Source organism: Primulina tabacum, chromosome 2 (genome assembly GCF_025594145.1).
Source record: "Primulina tabacum isolate GXHZ01 chromosome 2, ASM2559414v2, whole genome shotgun sequence".
Classification (NCBI taxonomy): Eukaryota; Viridiplantae; Streptophyta; class Magnoliopsida; order Lamiales; family Gesneriaceae; genus Primulina; species Primulina tabacum.
Window position 1 is genome coordinate 47,156,877 of NC_134551.1, and position 18,484 is coordinate 47,175,360.

General features: G+C 34.6%; 3 protein-coding genes across 3 annotated transcripts; 1 reads left to right on the forward strand and 2 right to left on the reverse strand.

The window, feature by feature from the left end:
- Positions 1-4,540: 4,540 nt before the first annotated feature.
- LOC142533121 (uncharacterized) lies at positions 4,541-8,645 on the forward strand. The gene has a single exon (XM_075639771.1). The coding sequence runs from the start codon at positions 4,785-4,787 to the stop codon at positions 8,421-8,423; it is 3,639 nt and encodes a 1,212-aa protein (XP_075495886.1). The 5' UTR covers positions 4,541-4,784; the 3' UTR covers positions 8,424-8,645.
- A 1,732-nt stretch (positions 8,646-10,377) lies between these two features.
- Positions 10,378-11,759, reverse strand: LOC142537967 (putative disease resistance protein At5g45490). Its single transcript, XM_075643416.1, has one exon. The coding sequence runs from the start codon at positions 11,756-11,758 to the stop codon at positions 10,484-10,486; it is 1,275 nt and encodes a 424-aa protein (XP_075499531.1). The 5' UTR covers position 11,759; the 3' UTR covers positions 10,378-10,483.
- A 4,078-nt stretch (positions 11,760-15,837) lies between these two features.
- On the reverse strand, positions 15,838-17,307 carry LOC142537968 (putative cyclin-D6-1). The gene is made up of 6 exons (XM_075643418.1): positions 17,088-17,307; positions 16,917-17,003; positions 16,726-16,827; positions 16,420-16,621; positions 16,206-16,336; positions 15,838-16,073 (listed from the first exon to the last, which is right to left on the reverse strand). The coding sequence occupies exons 1-6, from the start codon at positions 17,244-17,246 to the stop codon at positions 15,900-15,902; spliced, it is 855 nt and encodes a 284-aa protein (XP_075499533.1). The 5' UTR covers positions 17,247-17,307; the 3' UTR covers positions 15,838-15,899.
- Positions 17,308-18,484: the final 1,177 nt, after the last annotated feature.

The window sequence follows — 18,484 nt, forward strand, 5'->3', positions numbered from 1 at the left end:
GTTGGTGATGTTTGAAATTTATCGATTTTTGGAATAAATTCGATAAATTGTTAAATCATACAGAAATTGAAGATTGTTGAATAATGTATGATTTTAACGAAGAAGAGATGATTATAGTTTTGTTATTTTGAATTATTACCAATTTATTATAATTAGGGAATTTTAATCGTTGTATTGAGATTGAAGAATTGTTTGTCAGTTGTTATTAATTCTGATCAAATATATGTGGTAGAATAGCCGACAAGAAACTAAGTTTTGAAGTCGGAATTGAATTATGTTATGATTTTGATTTGATATGAATTTTCGAAGTTTCAAAAGATATTTGAAACTTATATTGTTGATTTTGAATGATGTTATTGATTGAAATAAATATATTATTGATGTAGATAGATTATTATACTGAAACCTTCAAGCTACATCGACTGGAACGAAAAATTGAGGTATGTTGTGATCGAGTAACATACGACATGTATCTGTATCATATGATATATGTTTGATTGATTTGATTGAAAATATATGTCTATATACCTTATTTGTTCAGTTGATGTGGCATACATGCCATAGACGTTGAGCTATGATCCTTGGATACCCTGATATGATTGGATTTGATTCTGGGCTTTGTGAACACGATGCTATGTTTGGCATTATGTGGCCCTTAAAACATAGTCATTAGTGGCCCCGTTGATTGATTGAGATTTGGGATTTGATAGCGCTTTGTCGATGTTATCATACGAGTATCCATAATTGAGGCCGGTGTGCCAGCTCGAGTATTGATTTGATAGCGATTCGATTGATTCTGATATATGCTCAGTGGATGGGCATTTGACCTGATACCTCAACGACATACATGCATTGCATACCATATATCATTGTTTAGATACTTGTGGTATATATTGTGGTTATTTCAGACTGAGATTTGCTCACCTTAGAGGGGGCTGTTGTTGTCTTTGTATGTGGACAATGACAGATACTCAAGAATATCAGGAGACCGGAGAGGGTGCTTCTGGAGGGAGTCACAGTTTGAGCTGAGGTTTAGTGGTATATCCCAGTATATGTATATGTATCTATATACCGGGGCATGTACCGAGGATATGATTGTTTGTCTGTATTTGAGTTTGATTATTTGTGAGAATATTTTATGATATGAGATGAAATACTATTTTTAGTATTCAAATAAGATGTTTTGGGCTCATTGTAAAGAAAATTTAAACTCGTTTTCCACTGTAATTAATTAACCCTAATGAAATTGCATTTCAATAACGATTAGGAGTTAAGGGCCCCACAAAATCTTTGATAAGACACTTGATGAATCGTAAAGAGCTTGATTCCCAAATAATATCTTTTCGGATGATATTGTCTATATAACTATTGTGTTGAAATTTATTTACTGTTCATCGAATGATAGTGGTGGCGGATTCTCATCTCATAAAATAGATAAAGATAATAATAATAATAATAATAATAATAATAATAATAATAAAATAAAATAAAACATTGAACCACTTAATTTCCGTTTACAAATAATTTGAGATCTTAAGTTGAAGTAGAAAAAACTTACGAATTTGGGTACCGTGTAGCATAGGATTTTCCACGAATTTGATATTTTTTGTGTGGTGGATTATAGTTAAATTTGGATGAGGTGAAAAGAATTCCTTGTAATTCTTGGTTAATTTTGTGTAACGTGTTGATAAAATAATAGTATTTCATATTATATAAAATTATGAAAACCAAGTGTTTTATTCATCAACACATTTGCATTAATGTTTTGATAGGATATGTAATGTACGTACTTTTAAATATACTTAAATTTGCGGAAAATAAAAATTTTCTTAAATAAATAATTCTCTTTCAAAATACCATAAAAATAAAATGCTTGAATAAATATTTGAAATGTAAACGAACTTACAGGCGAGTATTTGTTTAAAACAACATAAAGTAATTTCATTAAAAATCAGAGTAAACAATTTTATCATGCATAAAACTCTTGAAACTGAAGCGGTCCTCGGGTTAGGCCTCCGCACAGTCAGAGCCAACTCACTGATCCCCGCCTCCCGTCTCATCATACTAGTCATCACCTGCATCGATCAAGTCTAGTGAGTCTAAAGACTCAAAATTTATAAACTGAGAATAGCAAGTAATACATAATAAATTCACATGCATTTTAAAATAGCCCAATACATATTTAAACTCTGAGCATACTTACATAAATATAGACGCGCCAACAATTCATAAACTTTTCATAATCGTACTTGCAACATACATACTTAAACATATATAATCATCATCATTTTGCGTAGAGATATATTTCAAAGCAAGCGACCCATAGCATAATGCTCCTGATCAGACAAAACCACAGTACTGCGCTGGCAGGGATCATCACAGCCTTTCGACCGAACATCCACTCCCACATACATAAGATCTCCGGTCATACTTTACCGGGTGGATTGTTCCCTGGTCATGCTTTACCGCTTTCCAATCCTGATCATAACCCGGTCATGCTTTACCAGGGTGGAGAGGTCTTCAGACACGTTCTCGGGCTTCCAAACCCGTTCATAATTTGTCACAAGATAATTCGCATACCTCAAAAACATAAACATTTTCTTTTGCACGTCGAACATACTTATATAACGTTGAGGGCTTCGTTGGATCCCGCTTTGACAACTACTGCACATGCTAAAACTTTTTTAAAAAAAAAAATTCCAGAATGCTTGGCGCTCGGGCGGTTTTATCTTACCGCTCGAGCGCCGCCCGTCCAGAAGGCTTGGCGCTCGGGCTGTAAGATCTTACCGCCCGGGCGCTGCCCAGTTCCAAAGAAGCCTGCAACTCGAAAATTCTCAAGAAGAACACATTTTTGACACAGTTTGAGCAGTCACACGAGAAAAATCATAACTCACTCGTATCTTATCCAAAAATTACGACTATACTGTCAAATCGAAGATATCAAAAATTACTACGTTCTGTATTTTGAAAGTTTTTTTTCAGAAAACCGATCGAAAATTCGCAGGATCCAAAATGACAGCAGATTCGATTTAATACACACAACATCGGTGAGGCAATACAACAAAATACAGAAAAAGAGACGAGTACTTCCTGCATATGAAATCCCCTTTCCAAGGTATTAAAATTACTCAAAAAAATTACTAAATTTATATATTAAAAAAAGATGTACATAGATGAAGACCATACTAGCTTATCAATCAAGCAGTACTATATTATGTCCAGATGTGGTATACCAGTAAATACAACACAAAGTTCTTTTCACAGGTCAGCATAACTTCCTAGCACATCTACCTGAAAATGATCACAAAACGAATTCGACCCAAAGATCCCAGCAAATTAATCTTCCATTGGTGAGATAAGCCCGTCGTGGATGCACTCAAAGAACGAATTCGACGAGTTACATGTAGTTGTATCATTTGAATTCGAAATCGATGACAAATATCGATCTAGCATTAGTGTATTATCGTTATGCTAGCAAGAACTCAATCTACGGTTCAGTTAATACATATAAGTGTTAAATTTCAATCTACTTAGTTTTCATTATTTTTATTTCTTACATTGATTTATAAAGTGTCATATTAACAATCTCACGAAAAATTATTAAAATTGTCAAAATTTAACGACACCTCCCACAATTCACGGAACTAAATTTATGATTTTCTTTTAATTTGAATATTTAAATAAAATAATATAATTGTAAATCTGTGGTCGACATTTTGGACACAGCACGTGGGGTGGTCTCACTCGTGGGAAATAGAAATGCTAACAAACATTAACGAATATCATTATAGTACGTACCAGAATCGGTTCAAGTGCCCTTGTGTTTTTTATGGCTATTGGTCTATATAATTTTGTTAAGGTAAAAATCTATGTCAAACAATCTCACGAGTCGTATTTTATGATACAGGATCTTTTATTTGAGTCATCAATGAAAAAATATTACTTTTTATTGTGAATATCGATACGGTTGAACCGTTTCACAGATAAAAATTCGTGAGACCGTCTCACGAGATACATACTCTTTTGTTAATTGCATTATGACTTGAAATCAGCTTTGAGTCACTCACCATGTTCGGAATTAACTTTGAATTTTAAATATCAAACAATCGAAATTGATTGATTGAGACATTTAGAGTAACTAACTTTTGGTATTATGGTTGTTTCAAAAAAATTGGTATTATGGTCTGTTTTAATAATTATATATATTAATAAAGCGTTAAAATTTTAATGTAAGTTATATGTACTTCAACGAACAGAGTATTTGTTTATTAGGCACGTGTTCAATTTCAATTTGGGTTTTTTTATTCCTTTTTTTTTTATTTATTTTTTTAATTCATATATTAAAATTGTAGTATAATACCTCATTATTTTTATATTTTGATAAATCATTTAAATATAAATCAAATAAATTATAAAGATACTGTATATGCATCGGTGCATACATATATATACATATATACATATATAATAAAGCAGCTTAAACGGAGTGGAGGCAGATGCTATGCTATACTTCATTAATTTGTTTTCCCCCCATAGATTGATTCCCTTGGAATATCATTTGCTTCAATCCAAATTCTACTTTTCCAAAAACCCATTTTCACATTAATCTTATATTCTATTTTTTCTTGCCTTAAACTCAGTGGATCAGCTAATTTCCTCTGCTTTTATTTATATATATGTCCATCTTGTTTCCCATTGTATTAACAGAGGTTTCATGACAAGAAATAACCAATCCTTGTCTGTCTTTGGTAATTGATATTTTATCTACCAAAATTTTGTAAGTCATGTCCATCGATCAAGAAATGCCACCGGCTAAAAACGAAATCACCTCGAAAGATTCATCCACCGCTGCCCAAAATCTCACACAAAACACCGCAGCCAATAAACCTGAAACTGGGTCCAAGACAGATTCCGTTTCGAGCGTCCCACAAGCCGAAAACGATACCACGTCCCAAAACAGTACTCTCCCTCCAAACGAAGGGGTAAGCAACCCAAAGGAAGAAGCTACTGGAACCTTGAAACAGGGTTCTGCTTCTCATGAAATCAAGCCAGCAGAAAATGAGACCTCAAAAGATTCTGATAATACCAACCAGGCTGCGGAAACCAGCAAACAAGAACCCGATCACACTGAAAACGTTAAAAAGGATGCTGACGATGTCAATACCTCCAAAATTTCATCCCCTCCCAACGACGATCCTACACAAGCTTCATCAATTGGCAAACAAGAAGACGGTGGTACTAAAACTTCCAGTCAGGATTCTAATCCAAGTGTCCAAAAGATCCCATCAGCCCAAGATGAAAGTGCATCCCAAAACCCACCACCTCCTGAGGATAATGTTTCAAAAACTACAGAAATCAGAAGCCAGGTAATAGAAGATACTGAAGCTTCTAGACAGGATTCTGCCAGTTTGGCTGGTCCAAGTGTCCAACAGATCCCACCAGTCCAAGATGAAAGTGCGTCGCAAAACCTACTACCTCCCGAGGATAATGTTTCACAAACTACAGAAATCAGAAGCCAGGAAACAGAAGATACTGAAGCTTCTAGACAGGATTCTGCCAGTTTGGCTGATCCAAGTGTCCAACAGGTCCCACCAGCCCAAGATGAAAGTGCGTCGCAAAACCCACTACCTCCCGAGGATAATGTTTCACAACCTACAGAAATCAGAAGCCGGGAAACAGAAGATACTGAAGCTTCTAGACAGGATTCTGCCAGTTTGGCTGATCCAAGTGTCCAACAGATCCCACCAGCCCAAGATGAAAGTGACTCGCAAAACCCAATAGCTCCCGAGGATAATGTTTCACAAACTACAGAAATCAGAAGCCAGGAAACAGAGGATACTGAAGCTTCAAGACGGGATTCTTCCACTTTGGCTGATCCAAGTGTCCAACAGATCCCACCAGCCCAAGATGAAAGTGCATCTCAAAACCCAGTACCTCCTGAGAACAACGTTTCACAAACTACGGAAATCAGAAGCAAGGAAACAGAGGATAATGATGCTTCTATACAGGACTCTGCGAGTTTGGCTGATCCCCAACCTGTGGATACCACACTGGCTGAAAATGAAACCATCTCAAAAAAATCTTCCCCGCCGAAGGAGCATGCCACCCAATCTACGGAAACCAGAAATCAAGAAATTGATGCCATTGAAGATCATCCCCGTGAGCAAGATGTAACACCATCTGAAAACGAAGCCACCGCTAGACATGCATCTTCTCCAAACAATATTCCTACGCAATCAATGGCAACCGGCACACCAGAAAAGGTCCCAAACCAGGATACTGCGACGAAGGATGCTGATTTCCATCCCCCTGTCAATGAAATCTCTCCAGATGAAAAAGTGAACAAGGTAAAACGCTCTTCTTCCCTCCCAACTTGCTTCCGCAATGATGCTGATTCCAGTCCAGAGAAAAGCTCACGTTGGAAAACGTTTCGTCGTCTCTTTCCCCTTTTTAAAAGAAGAAAAGACTCATCGCCCAAACCATCAGGTGTCAGCCCAACCACCAAATCTGAGACTTCTACGACAAGTTCATCCGAAGTTAAAGCTCTTCCAAACTTGATAGCAGCAGATCTTGAGTCTGTCGAGAAGGAAATATTAGCGCTCAAAGAGTACAACGATCGTCTGATTGATTTGAATAAAGACGCTAGAGAAGAGTTCTCGCAGAAAGAAGGCAATCATACTGAGTTGAGAAAGTCTATGATCAAACTGAAGCTTCTGATTCCTTCGCGGTCAAATGTTGATTCAGATGCGTTTAAAGATTTACAATTACGACTCAAGGCCAGGGAAAGCATTCCACCAGATTTGCTTGAAAAAATGCCTCAGTTGCACAAGAATGATATCTTTTACTGCAGTCCAGAGATGAATGATTTCGAAGTTCTTTACAAAAGGCTCGAGTCCTACAAGTTGAGGATTTGTTTGTTATGTTTTTCTATTTTCCCTGGAAATGAAACGATCCGGAAGAGATTAATGACGTGGTGGTGGGCTACTGAAGGCCTTTCAAGTGAAGAGGAAGCCGAGCAACACTTTCGTAAATTGAGGGAAGAGGGGTTCATTGTTCCCGTCAATAACAACAGAAGCCCTTTTGTTGGGCGTTATCGAATGCACACCCTTTATCAATCTATGCTGAAAATTCTCGCTGAGAAGGCCAAATTCTTTAATTTTGATAAAAAAGGAGAGCCAACTCAAAATTACAAAAACTCTTTTCAGGCCTGCTTGGTGGGGGAAGGATTGCTTTCGTATGACGATATGAAAAAAGGATCAATGACCGTTGATGATTTGGAGAAAATTCATCTGGTGATGAATGTAAATGAACCCATTCTTGATTTCAAACCTAATTGGTTTTCCATGATGAAAAACGTGAATGTGTTGTACTTGGGTAGGTGGCAGGCATCAGATGCGGCTCACATTGAAGTCGAGGAGACCAACTTCTTGGATGGATTGAAGAATATAAATTCCATCAAGTTTTTAAGCCTTCAAGGAATTTCGAATATCATAACACTTACTGAATCCATCTTGGCTCTGAAAAGACTCGAGTTCTTGGATCTAAGAGCCTGCCACAACCTTGAGGCAATTCCATCACGAATAGGATCTCTTACATGCCTTACACATTTGGATATTTCCGAGTGTTATTTGCTGGATCACATGCCCAAGAGTCTATCAGAGCTAAAAAATCTAAGGGTATTTAAGGGGTTTGTTGTCAAAGGGAGAAACTCCAAAAACTCGTGCACCCTTACTGATTTGATGGAGCTGAAAAACTTAACCAAATTGTGCATCTACACTACTTGGAACCATTTCCCTGATGAAACACAAGTCAGATGTTTGGAAGGTATGAGTACACTTCTCAAGCTAACTATTGCTTGGGGAGGAGAAGCCTTAAAAGCAGAAATAGGAGGCGACACCTCCAACCCTTCAGAGGTTGGAGGAGAAACCTCAAAAGCAAAAATAGAAGGTGGCACCTCCAACCCTTCAGAAGCTGGAGAAGACGCATCAAAAGGAAAGAAAACCTCCAAACTTCCTTCCCAACTGACGAAACTGGATCTCAAGTGCTTTCCACTGAAAGCCACTCCAAGTTGGCTGGATATTCCGAATTTGGAGAACTTGAGGAAACTCTACATCAGAGGTGGGAGATTTTCTGATTTAGGTCAGTATCAGTGCACTGATAGTTCAGATACATCGCCACACAAGAAGGATGTGTGGAAGGTAAAAGTGTTGCGTCTCAAGTACTTATCCAATCTAGAAATGGAGTGGAGACAGCTCCACGAGCTGTTCCCTGATTTAATGTACTTGGAGAAAATCAGTTGCCCAAAGCTTACATTATTCAACTGCGGTGCCTGTGGGGTGTGGATCAATCCAACAAAATTGAAGGCTTGGGAAAAGGAAGTTCAGTTGATGCAGCCACAGACAAACCCAGCGTGGGCTGATTGACCCCCCTAGCTAGCTCACTTGAAAATAATTAAACGTTCTTTGTCAACAATGTACGTCTGTTTGCGAGTTTATTATATATCTTCATGAATGTGTGAACTTTATTGTAAATTATATGTATATATGATTGTAAATGTGCTTCACGAGTGAGTGTATATATGAATTGCATGCCTATATCTATATGTGTGTGTTGTTAGAATAGGTGTCCAACGAGCCAACTGTAATTTGGACTTTATTGACTATTGTATAAAAACAATCTTTATTTTAATAATATTTTACGGTTTTATCTAATTATGACATTACTTTATCTGTATACACAGCAAGATGCATAAATAAAGTTCTTGAATATACATATATACCATGAGGTCTGTTTCTCGACGAAAGATCATGAAAATCATTAGGAAGCGTACTGTATATTTTAAACTGGTTTGTAGTCGATTCAACAACTTAATATAAAAATAAAGGTCGCTCGAGCTTAATATTAGCGTATGTGATGTAAATTGTTATAAAACACCCTATGAATGGTTTAAATTATACAACATATGCGAAAAGTTTTGAACGTCTAAACAAATTTTTTTTTTATTTTTGCTGCTATTTGAATACAAAAAAACGGTACACGAACATATATATGTGTGTGTACGCTGTCACGCACGTTAACTATTTGGTCGGTCGTTCGGAACCTGCTCATTCGTTCCCATTATCAATATTTAAAACAAAAATAGTAAGAATATGTCTCTTGTGAGACGATCTCATGAATCTTTATCTATGAGACGGGTCAATTCTATCGATATTCACAATAAAAAATAATACTTTTAGCATAAAAAGTAATACATTTTCATGGATGACCAAAGTAAGAGATCCGTATCACAAAATACGACCCGTGAGACCGTCTCACACAAATTTTTGCCAAATAGTAAACCGTAAGATCACCATATTGTGCATATTTGGTGTATATTGAATTGAATTTATAAATTTGTCTACGTACAAATTTATGAAATGACAATTATGAAATGTTTTACTAAACTCTTCAAATTCATCTTATAGTTACGTGCACTCTTCATGAATTCTTCTAAGATGATCGTATTTTATTATATTATTAATGTATTAAAATAGTTAATTGTTGATATACTTCTCCAAAATAAATTATTAAACTTTTCACTTTCAATTCTTAATTAGAGAAAGACATACAAATATGTTATAATTGAACTTCATATCATTATCTTCAATATATCTCCTCGCGATGACATAATTTGTTATTTCATTAGAAATTTAACTAAAAGTATATACTTACAAGAAAAATAGAAAGAATTAAAAAAGTCGAAATGCTTAATAAAGAGAGATTAATTGAGAAAACTAAATTATAAAGTAGTTATTCTATATGAGTTATTCTATATTCTTGAAGTAAATACACATTAATATAAATCATTACAATCAATATAAATTATAGTTATATGTGTTCTATTGTTGTACAGTTAATTTTTTTTTTTTTTACATGCGTCGTTGTGATGCCATTATTTTATCACTTGATTATAACTGTACTGAAAATATACAGATAGAAAATTAAAAAGTTGAAACATTTAAATAAATATTTTATAAAGAAATATTAATTGAGAAAACTAAATAACATGAATTACTTCAAGTCAATATGACATAAATCACCACCGTCAATCTAAAAATTATAGAGATAATTCACTAGAATTTATTAAAATATTAATGACAAAAATTTGTGTGAGACGGTCTCACGGGTCGTATTTGTGAGACGGATCTCTTATTCGAGTCATCCCTGAAAAAATATTACTTTTTATTGTGAATATCGGTAAGATTGATACGTCTCATAGATAAAGATTCGTGATAACGTCTCACACGAGACATACTCAATATTAATTGTATATTAGGTCGATGAGATGCGATATAAATCTAAAAATACATCCGATGATCCATATTCATTTTCACGAATAAAATCCACGTAAAAAAAAAATTATTAATGTACTCACATATAAAAGAAGCAGCATAAATTTGAATCATCGAATACACATCAAGTAGGATGCCCAAGCATAAATGAACTACTTTGTGTTGGTTTCGGAGCCTTCCTCTTTTCCTTTGTCTCCTGCAAATGTTTTGACCACAGTTTCCCCCAACATCTTGGCAATCAACGGCAGTCCTGCACATCTCTTCACAATTTCGTCCTCCGCCTTCTCCATGTCGGAGTCCACGTAATACCCTTTCTCTTCAACTGTGTTGGTATAAATTTTCCAGACACTCTTCTTATCTTCCAGAGGTGCGAGTCTATGCAAGTTCTTCTCGCCGACCATATCTACTGCCCAACTCTCAGACCTGCTAGTAACAATCACACAGCCACCAGTAGCTTTAGGCAATCCATAGGACAGTCTCGCTTCGTACTTTTCATCATCTTTTGCTAATAAAGAGCAAAATTCTTTAAACCGCTTGTCCAAATGCCAAATATCATCAAGAACAACCAAGTATCTTTTACCCTGCAATTGCTTTCTAAGTGCCAACAGGAGTAAGTCGAGACCTTCTGATTCTGCTTCGATGTTGTCAATCACATTGTCTTCGAACCCAAGGCTCCTCAAGAAACACTTCACCACCTCTTTCTTGTAATCATCATCGTTCTCGGGCTGTTTCGACATTTCTACCCAAATCCTTGGCAGAAAGTGTTTCTTCACTTCTTCGTTATTGAAAGCAACTTGGCAGAAAGTTGTTTTTCCGACCCCTGTCATCCCTACAATCCCGATGGCTCGAAACCCGTTATTCCTTGAATCTTTCCTCACAAGAAGCCTCTCCATCGCCTTGGATTTATCGTCGATTCCCCAAATCTTTGAACGATCCACGTGATAAGGATTCTCCAATCCGCGGTACTTTTCATTATATTGTGAAGCTTCAACCTTGTGTGCAGCTTTGTCATCTACTTTCTCCTTATGTTTTGAAGACGTTTCATCCTTCTGTTCAGCAGGTTCTTCAAGCTCCTTTCTGATATTCTTCAACCTTTCAGGAAGCTGGCCGTTCAAAGTGATTTGCGCTGTTGGAGAGCAGTGGTTGTGCTTCTTCAGTACTGCTCGCCACTCGGCTACTATGTTGTTGAGATAGTAGAGATTTTGTTTTCGTGTTGCATCATCTGCCGCACCGGTACCCTCTTTCCTTGCTTTGATCAAATCCTTCAATCTGCTGCATTCATCGAAGACGGTGCTCGGCTGTTTAACTTCCTCGATAGCTTTCTCGAGTTGTTCAAGCAGGAAATTTTCAATGTCGTCCTCCATATTTCGCAGGAAATTTTCAATGTCCTCCATATTTCTATATTTTGTTGTTTTAGTTGGGGGCATGCAAACTGAGTTCACAGAGTTGGTTCCTTTTTATGCTTGGAAGATGACAAAAAGTATATGTGCCGTATACAAGAAGATAGAGATCTTTTTAAATCATTCTTATTCTTAACTTGGCTTATTGTATTTCACTTCAGGGGTCTCTTCTTCTTCTCTAAAGTTCATCATGTTTGCTTCTTTTTTCTTTTGATGAGATGTTGTAGCTCTCAGCTTCAAGTGCAAGATTTATAATTTCACGCTTTGTATTTATCAAATGTAAATGTGTTAAGAGTACATTTTTCTCGTACCCAAAGAACATCAAGAATTTAAAAAATTTTGTTTTGACGTTTAAAACTCTAATTGGGCATCTTGTGATTTAATAATATTCATAGGACGTCAAAATATTTATCTTTGTGTTCTAAACATTGGACATCAAACTATAACAAATTTTAAGCGAAGATAGTTCTTCTTGTATTTCCTCGTGAATTTTCTTTAATCTCCTAATCACATCCACGATCATAAACTATGTTCCTCGTGTTGACTGCACTGGATATCTATACGAATTTGCGTCGAGATTGGGTCGCCGAAATTTCAGAAATCTGGCGGCGGTGCGGTGGAAGAATGGCCGAAATTTTCTCCAAAAATTGAGTTGACCGAAAACTCCACGTGAGGAGGAAAGAATGGAGCAAAATTTTGTGGACAAAATTTTGGTGTAATATTTGTCTCTTATTTCATATAATCTTTAATGAAATATTTATAAGTTTCGATTCCTAATTAAATCAGAATCCTACTTGATTTGAACATTGTTAATCTATTATTAAAAATCTCTCATGTATCGTGTTTGCCGCTATTGAAAATACAATGCATAATTAAATCATTATCTACTTTTGATAATATATATATATGTGTGTATTTTAAAACATTGTTATTCCATTATTTAAAATCTCTTGTGTATGTATTATCTAGTTTGGAAAATACTATGCATATATATATATATATATATATATATATATTTGTGTGTGTGTGTGTTTTAAAACATTGTTATTCTATTATTTAAAATCTCTCGTGTATGTATTTTCTAGTTTGGAAAATACTATGCATAATTAAATCAATCAATTAATATATCTTGAGCTTTCTAGAATGTTTCATATGAATTTTGCAGTTAGTAGTAATCACCACTAATTTTATATTAATGACTATATTCTAAATTTAATAAATAAACAATTGTGAACTCATTATAACTTCGATCGACGATCAGACGGCGACAATGTGTCGATTGTCAACTGTCCACTGGTCCATTTTTTGCAGCTGCCAGTTTTGTGAACTTCTTCACTAAAATTGACAATTTCACTCTCCTCACTTAATTAACTGTTAAGCTAACTTCCACATCTTTGATCATATTAAATTAACTTATAAACAATCTGTTTGATTTCCATCAAACTACAGCTGTCAAATTCAACTCCTTAAACTTGACAATCTCAACGGGAACATAAAATATGATACTTGTATGACCCTCAATGGTTCAATAATACGGCTATTTTGGGTTCATAACTTCATGTGATTCAGAATAATAAGTATTCTTATCCGGTCTTACCCTATTTAGCTTCATTATTGTCATCAACCCCTTGATCAATAACGTTAGAACTTGAATCTAATTGCACTCAACGGATCATGGTAAGAGCGTCTAGTAGCATCGAACTATGATCCCCTAAGTATCATTGATAGTATCTTCAATAACCTTAAGTTATGGTTACCATACAGTATGATACATTCAACTTATATATCTCGATTGAATTTGCAATCATCGACATATCGAGAGTTGCAAATAAATTCGATAACGATGTGTTATATTTTTGAATAATAACAGTGACATGATAAGTGCAACTGAGGAAACATCTTTCCAAAATGCACATGTCTTACTCTGACCAGAGATTCATTGCACTATTAACTCATCAGATCACATATGATATCTTCTCACGTGGGCCAGCGGTGAATCCCCGACTACAATGTATTGACTCCTACATATTTCGAAACTACACCCAATCTCGCAACCTGATGACCCTCAATGGAGTCAGTAGACGAGTCAAAGTGCAATGCTAGAATGCATAGCCTTCATGTTGTCCCGAGTCAAATGACTAATTGTGTACAACCATAACTGTTGACTTTTTCAATCGATAAGTGATAACCACTTAGACGGTCCGAGGGTGGATTGTTTAGTGCATTATCAAATGATCACTCATCTGTATTAATGAAGATCTTCATTCCATTATCAATGAAACATGGCGTTTACATCACAGATGTTGGTCTCAAGCTCTAGATAAATTTATCCTTATTTTAGGTGGCTGATTCGACTAGAAACTTGTTTAGAATATACAATACACTTCGTAATGAGTTTCATTATCTTACGTTGCGAGACAAACATCATGGTACTTATACAGCTTGAATGAATATACAGATAAAGAAAATGTCATAATTGGATAAAAAAACATAAAATATTATTAAAAGTCATTAAAACACAAGTCACAATTTGGCTCGCTAGACACATACTCTAGCAAAATTAGCAATAAATACTTACAATGAATGGAAAAAATAGAAAATCCCTAATTTGTCTCATTTTGAGTTTTTATCATTGAGTATTCTAATTTAGGTTTAGGTTTCATAACTTTGATTTTACTTGGTTTTAATCTAAATTCGTCGAAATACTAATGTAACACGGAGAAAAAGGCAACGTGACATTGAAAAATTCTGATATGAGATAAGAAATTGTTGATGTATCCAGTGTCATGCCAGAAATTTGATAAAAAAAATAACCATAAACTAAAAGTTATTGTATAAAATTTAAATACTTAATGAATTCAAAACTCAAAATAGGTAGGTTAATGGACCAAATAAATTAATTTACTTTGTAGAAAATGAATGTGTTTGGAGCTTGAATTAATTTTTTTAAAAAAATCGATTAATATTTCATCAATCAAACATCATTTGTACAATCTTAGTAATTTCCTGATACATTATACAATTATTTTGCATTTATATATATTAAGTAAATCAAGTTTCAATTAAAACTGTAATATAAAAATTGAATTAAGTAAATTCAAATTTTATTCATTAAAAAACAAAATATTTTTACATCTACTTCAATTTTCTAGACTAATAAAAAATTATCAGATTTTGTTTTTTTAGAAAATTTAACAATATTATATATAATTTATAAAAGTTCGATTTCTTTGATTTAATCAATTTTTTATACTAAAACCAAAATAAACCGACATAACAAAGTTAACCAATATTCTTTACAAAAAATAAAATAAACCGAACTTATGAACAAACCGAATTTAATTTTCCAATTAATTCCGTTTGTTCAATTAATTTCGATTGAACCTATGCATTGGGCACCCTGACCAGTGACCACACTTTATAGCATTGTTGCTCTGGGCCGACCGATGGCTTCGGCCCAGTTGTATCGAATGCCAATTGGTTTTATGTGAGCACCCAATCCAGTTAAACCAAGTAAGTCAATGACAATGGCATCCCCGTCCCCTAATTATATCCTCGCTCCTATCCCCACACCCATCCCTGGATCTACCAAATCGGGAATCCCCGTCTTCGAACCCGTGGGATAAAATCCCGTCCCCGTCCCCGTCCCCGTCCCCGTCCCCGAACCCATTTGAAATACCCGTATTTTTAATGAAACTTGAAGTACTCCAAGTCACTGAGTCGTCAGTATGATTTCTATGCTAAAAAAAGTCAATATCATTTCGAGTTGTTTTTTATACATACAATATAAATTCAAACGTAAATTTTAGAAATCGTTTAGGTTGTGTTTGAATAGAAAAATATGAAATACATGGATTTAAATGTATTTTTATTTATTAGATAACTTACATTTAAGAAATTTAAATTCATCTCTCTACTTACTTACAATACAATTATATTAATCTCGATGAATTTCAAAACCTTAGAATATTAAAATAATTTGAAATCAATTGTTTTTAATATCATTAAAATGTAAATAAGTTGAAGATGTATTTAGTTCAAAGCACTAGTCGATCCATTAGAACTATTCATTTGTTTATATCCTAGTTTGATGAATAAAGCAAAGATTAATGGAAATTTATTTTATAATAGACGTATATATAATACAAAATATGAAATACGAATAATATTAATCTCGAGGAAATTTTGAGCTGGCGGCGAGGGTATCGCTTCCGGAGCTTGTGCATTGCCGATCGAGTACACTTGGTGGTGTCAAAGTACAACTCCCCGTAGCATTAGGGCTTGCCTCACACCCCGCCGTCGCTATCTCCTGAATCAAACCCAAGCATTCCAACAGTCTATCCTGCGGTAATTATGACAGCAAAATTAATCAAATGAAATAAAAAAATTGATTCAGCATCGAAATGCATAATTGTTTGAAGAAGATTTGGAGTGAAATTTTAAAACAGTGAAAACTTCATCCGGCTCTGCTTACTTTGTCCAAATATTCACATGAAGAAATCGCGGATAAGGAAGAAGAAATTTTGTGCGGCATCAAGTCCTGAATGGCGCAGAGAAGAGCTGAAGCTGCAGTTGTTGAAGGGTTGTGCTCTGAAATCTTCAACACTGCGATTAATAAAAACAATGAAGCATGGAAAAAAAAAGAGCAACATTATGCATGAAAAATCTGGTAATTGAAATAGAAATACCATGTTGAACGTTGAAGATGATATCTGAAGCTCTGTGTATGAAAGCTTGAGTTAAAGAAGAGTCTTCGACCTCCAAAAGGGAAATGAAATAGCGAAGGAAGGAGAAAGGAGTGATAGATCGCATCCTCCATTGCAGAGTCGATAGAATAATAGCCTCCATTCGTTGAACCGATCGTGCATCAAACTCCAAGCCTTCTTCCCTCTGTTTCATCATGAGAGTAGATAATATAGTACCTTCAACGTAATCCATATTCTAAAAACTTCGACAATTTATTTGAATTATAGAGTGTAAATTGGTAATAATACCGTTAAATCGGTGAGGATAACTGATAAATCAGAGTTCCTCATCTTGGCAGCAAGTGAAAGGCATGCGACAACCAGAATGTGCGAAATCCATGGCCTTTTCTCCTGATTCACATCAGTTCCCAATACAAGTTAATCAAAAAAATCGATTATCTCAGTACTGAAAATACATGAATCCTCGAAACAAAATTTACCAGAATCTCGTGTTTCGATACGAAGCGATCGATGTAATTGACAGCTAGGTATACTAGCAATGGATCTAAATTATAGGAGAACTTCGCCTGCGGAAACAACACCACCACCAAAAATGAAGCAAACTTCACCAACAAATGAAATGAAATCAAATTCCAATCGCTAAAACTTACGTGGGAGATGAGAGCGAGAGCACGGCGGCGAACTGTAAATCTTAATTCGGAGGATGGGAAGGAGATTAGACAGGGCATGTGTTCGGACTCGTTGGCGAAGAGCGACGGAACGCCGTCGTACTGCTGGATTGTCAATGGATTCTGAAGATCCAGTTCCATTTTTATATTTTCAAGAGAAAAATCCTTTTGGGCGAATTTTTAGTGTGTGTGGAAGTACAACTGTCTGAAACGTTCAAACGCGTAAGTGTTCCCTTATTATACATATAATGATTAATATTAAATAATAATAAATCTGTATAGTTTAAGATGATCAACAATCTTTTCAATAGAGAAACTAAATGAAATATATTTTTATCATCATATTAATACTTTTTAGTCTAATATATTTTTTATCTTTGGATATCATTCTATTAGCTTTTTTTTTTGTTCTTGGTACATTATTTTTTCGTATTTAACTATTTAATTTTCGATGGAAAAAGCTGATTAGAATTAGATATTAAATTGCATCCTAGCAAAATGTATATGAAGTAAATCAAGAAATCATCAATGTTTTAATCACGTCAGCTTTAGTCACCACCTAGTCAGTCTTTTTCCAACTAAAAATTGATTATTCCATAAGAAATTGGACCAAAATAACCAAATATAAAAAAATAATGTACCGAGAACCAAAATTGAAAAATTAATAAACTGAAACCCAAACATTATAAAATTACTGGACCAAAAATATTAAACCTTTGCAATATATGTATTTTAGGTATGTTGGGAAATAATATTTGTTGTAACTAGGAAAACCATTATACATAGCTATGAGATATTATACGATTTAAAATATTTTAGTTGCGTCATGTAAAAATTAACAATCATATCGTACGTTGAAATTAAATATGAAATTAAATATTGAAATGAATTGATAAGTCTATGCTATACTGGGAGTCGACCAATGTATTTGTATAAGATGATCGACAGATCATATTACCTGTAAAATAAAAAAATATTGATGAATTTTATATTTTTTGTTTAAAGTTAGATAATATGTCGATAATCTTAGTACAAAACAAAAAATGAAGTGAATTCCTCGATGTATAATACACTCGATCAAGACAAATGATGTGCCCACAACTCGTGTAGAAACTCTTCCGTACAAGCAATTGAAGCACCAGTGCATTGAGTGGTTTTGATTTCACGTCAAGGTTGGCTTTTCTGACCAGTTTTTCGGTAACTTGAGGTTTAATTTAGGACCATTGCTACGATATAAAATTTCTTCCTTAAAAATAAATAATTCGATAAGAAGAGCAATATAAATCAATAAATTTCAAGAAGAAAATTGAAACGAAATTTGATACTTTTTTAAAGCGAAAACTATATTTTTCGGTATATATTGTTATAAAGTTGTAACT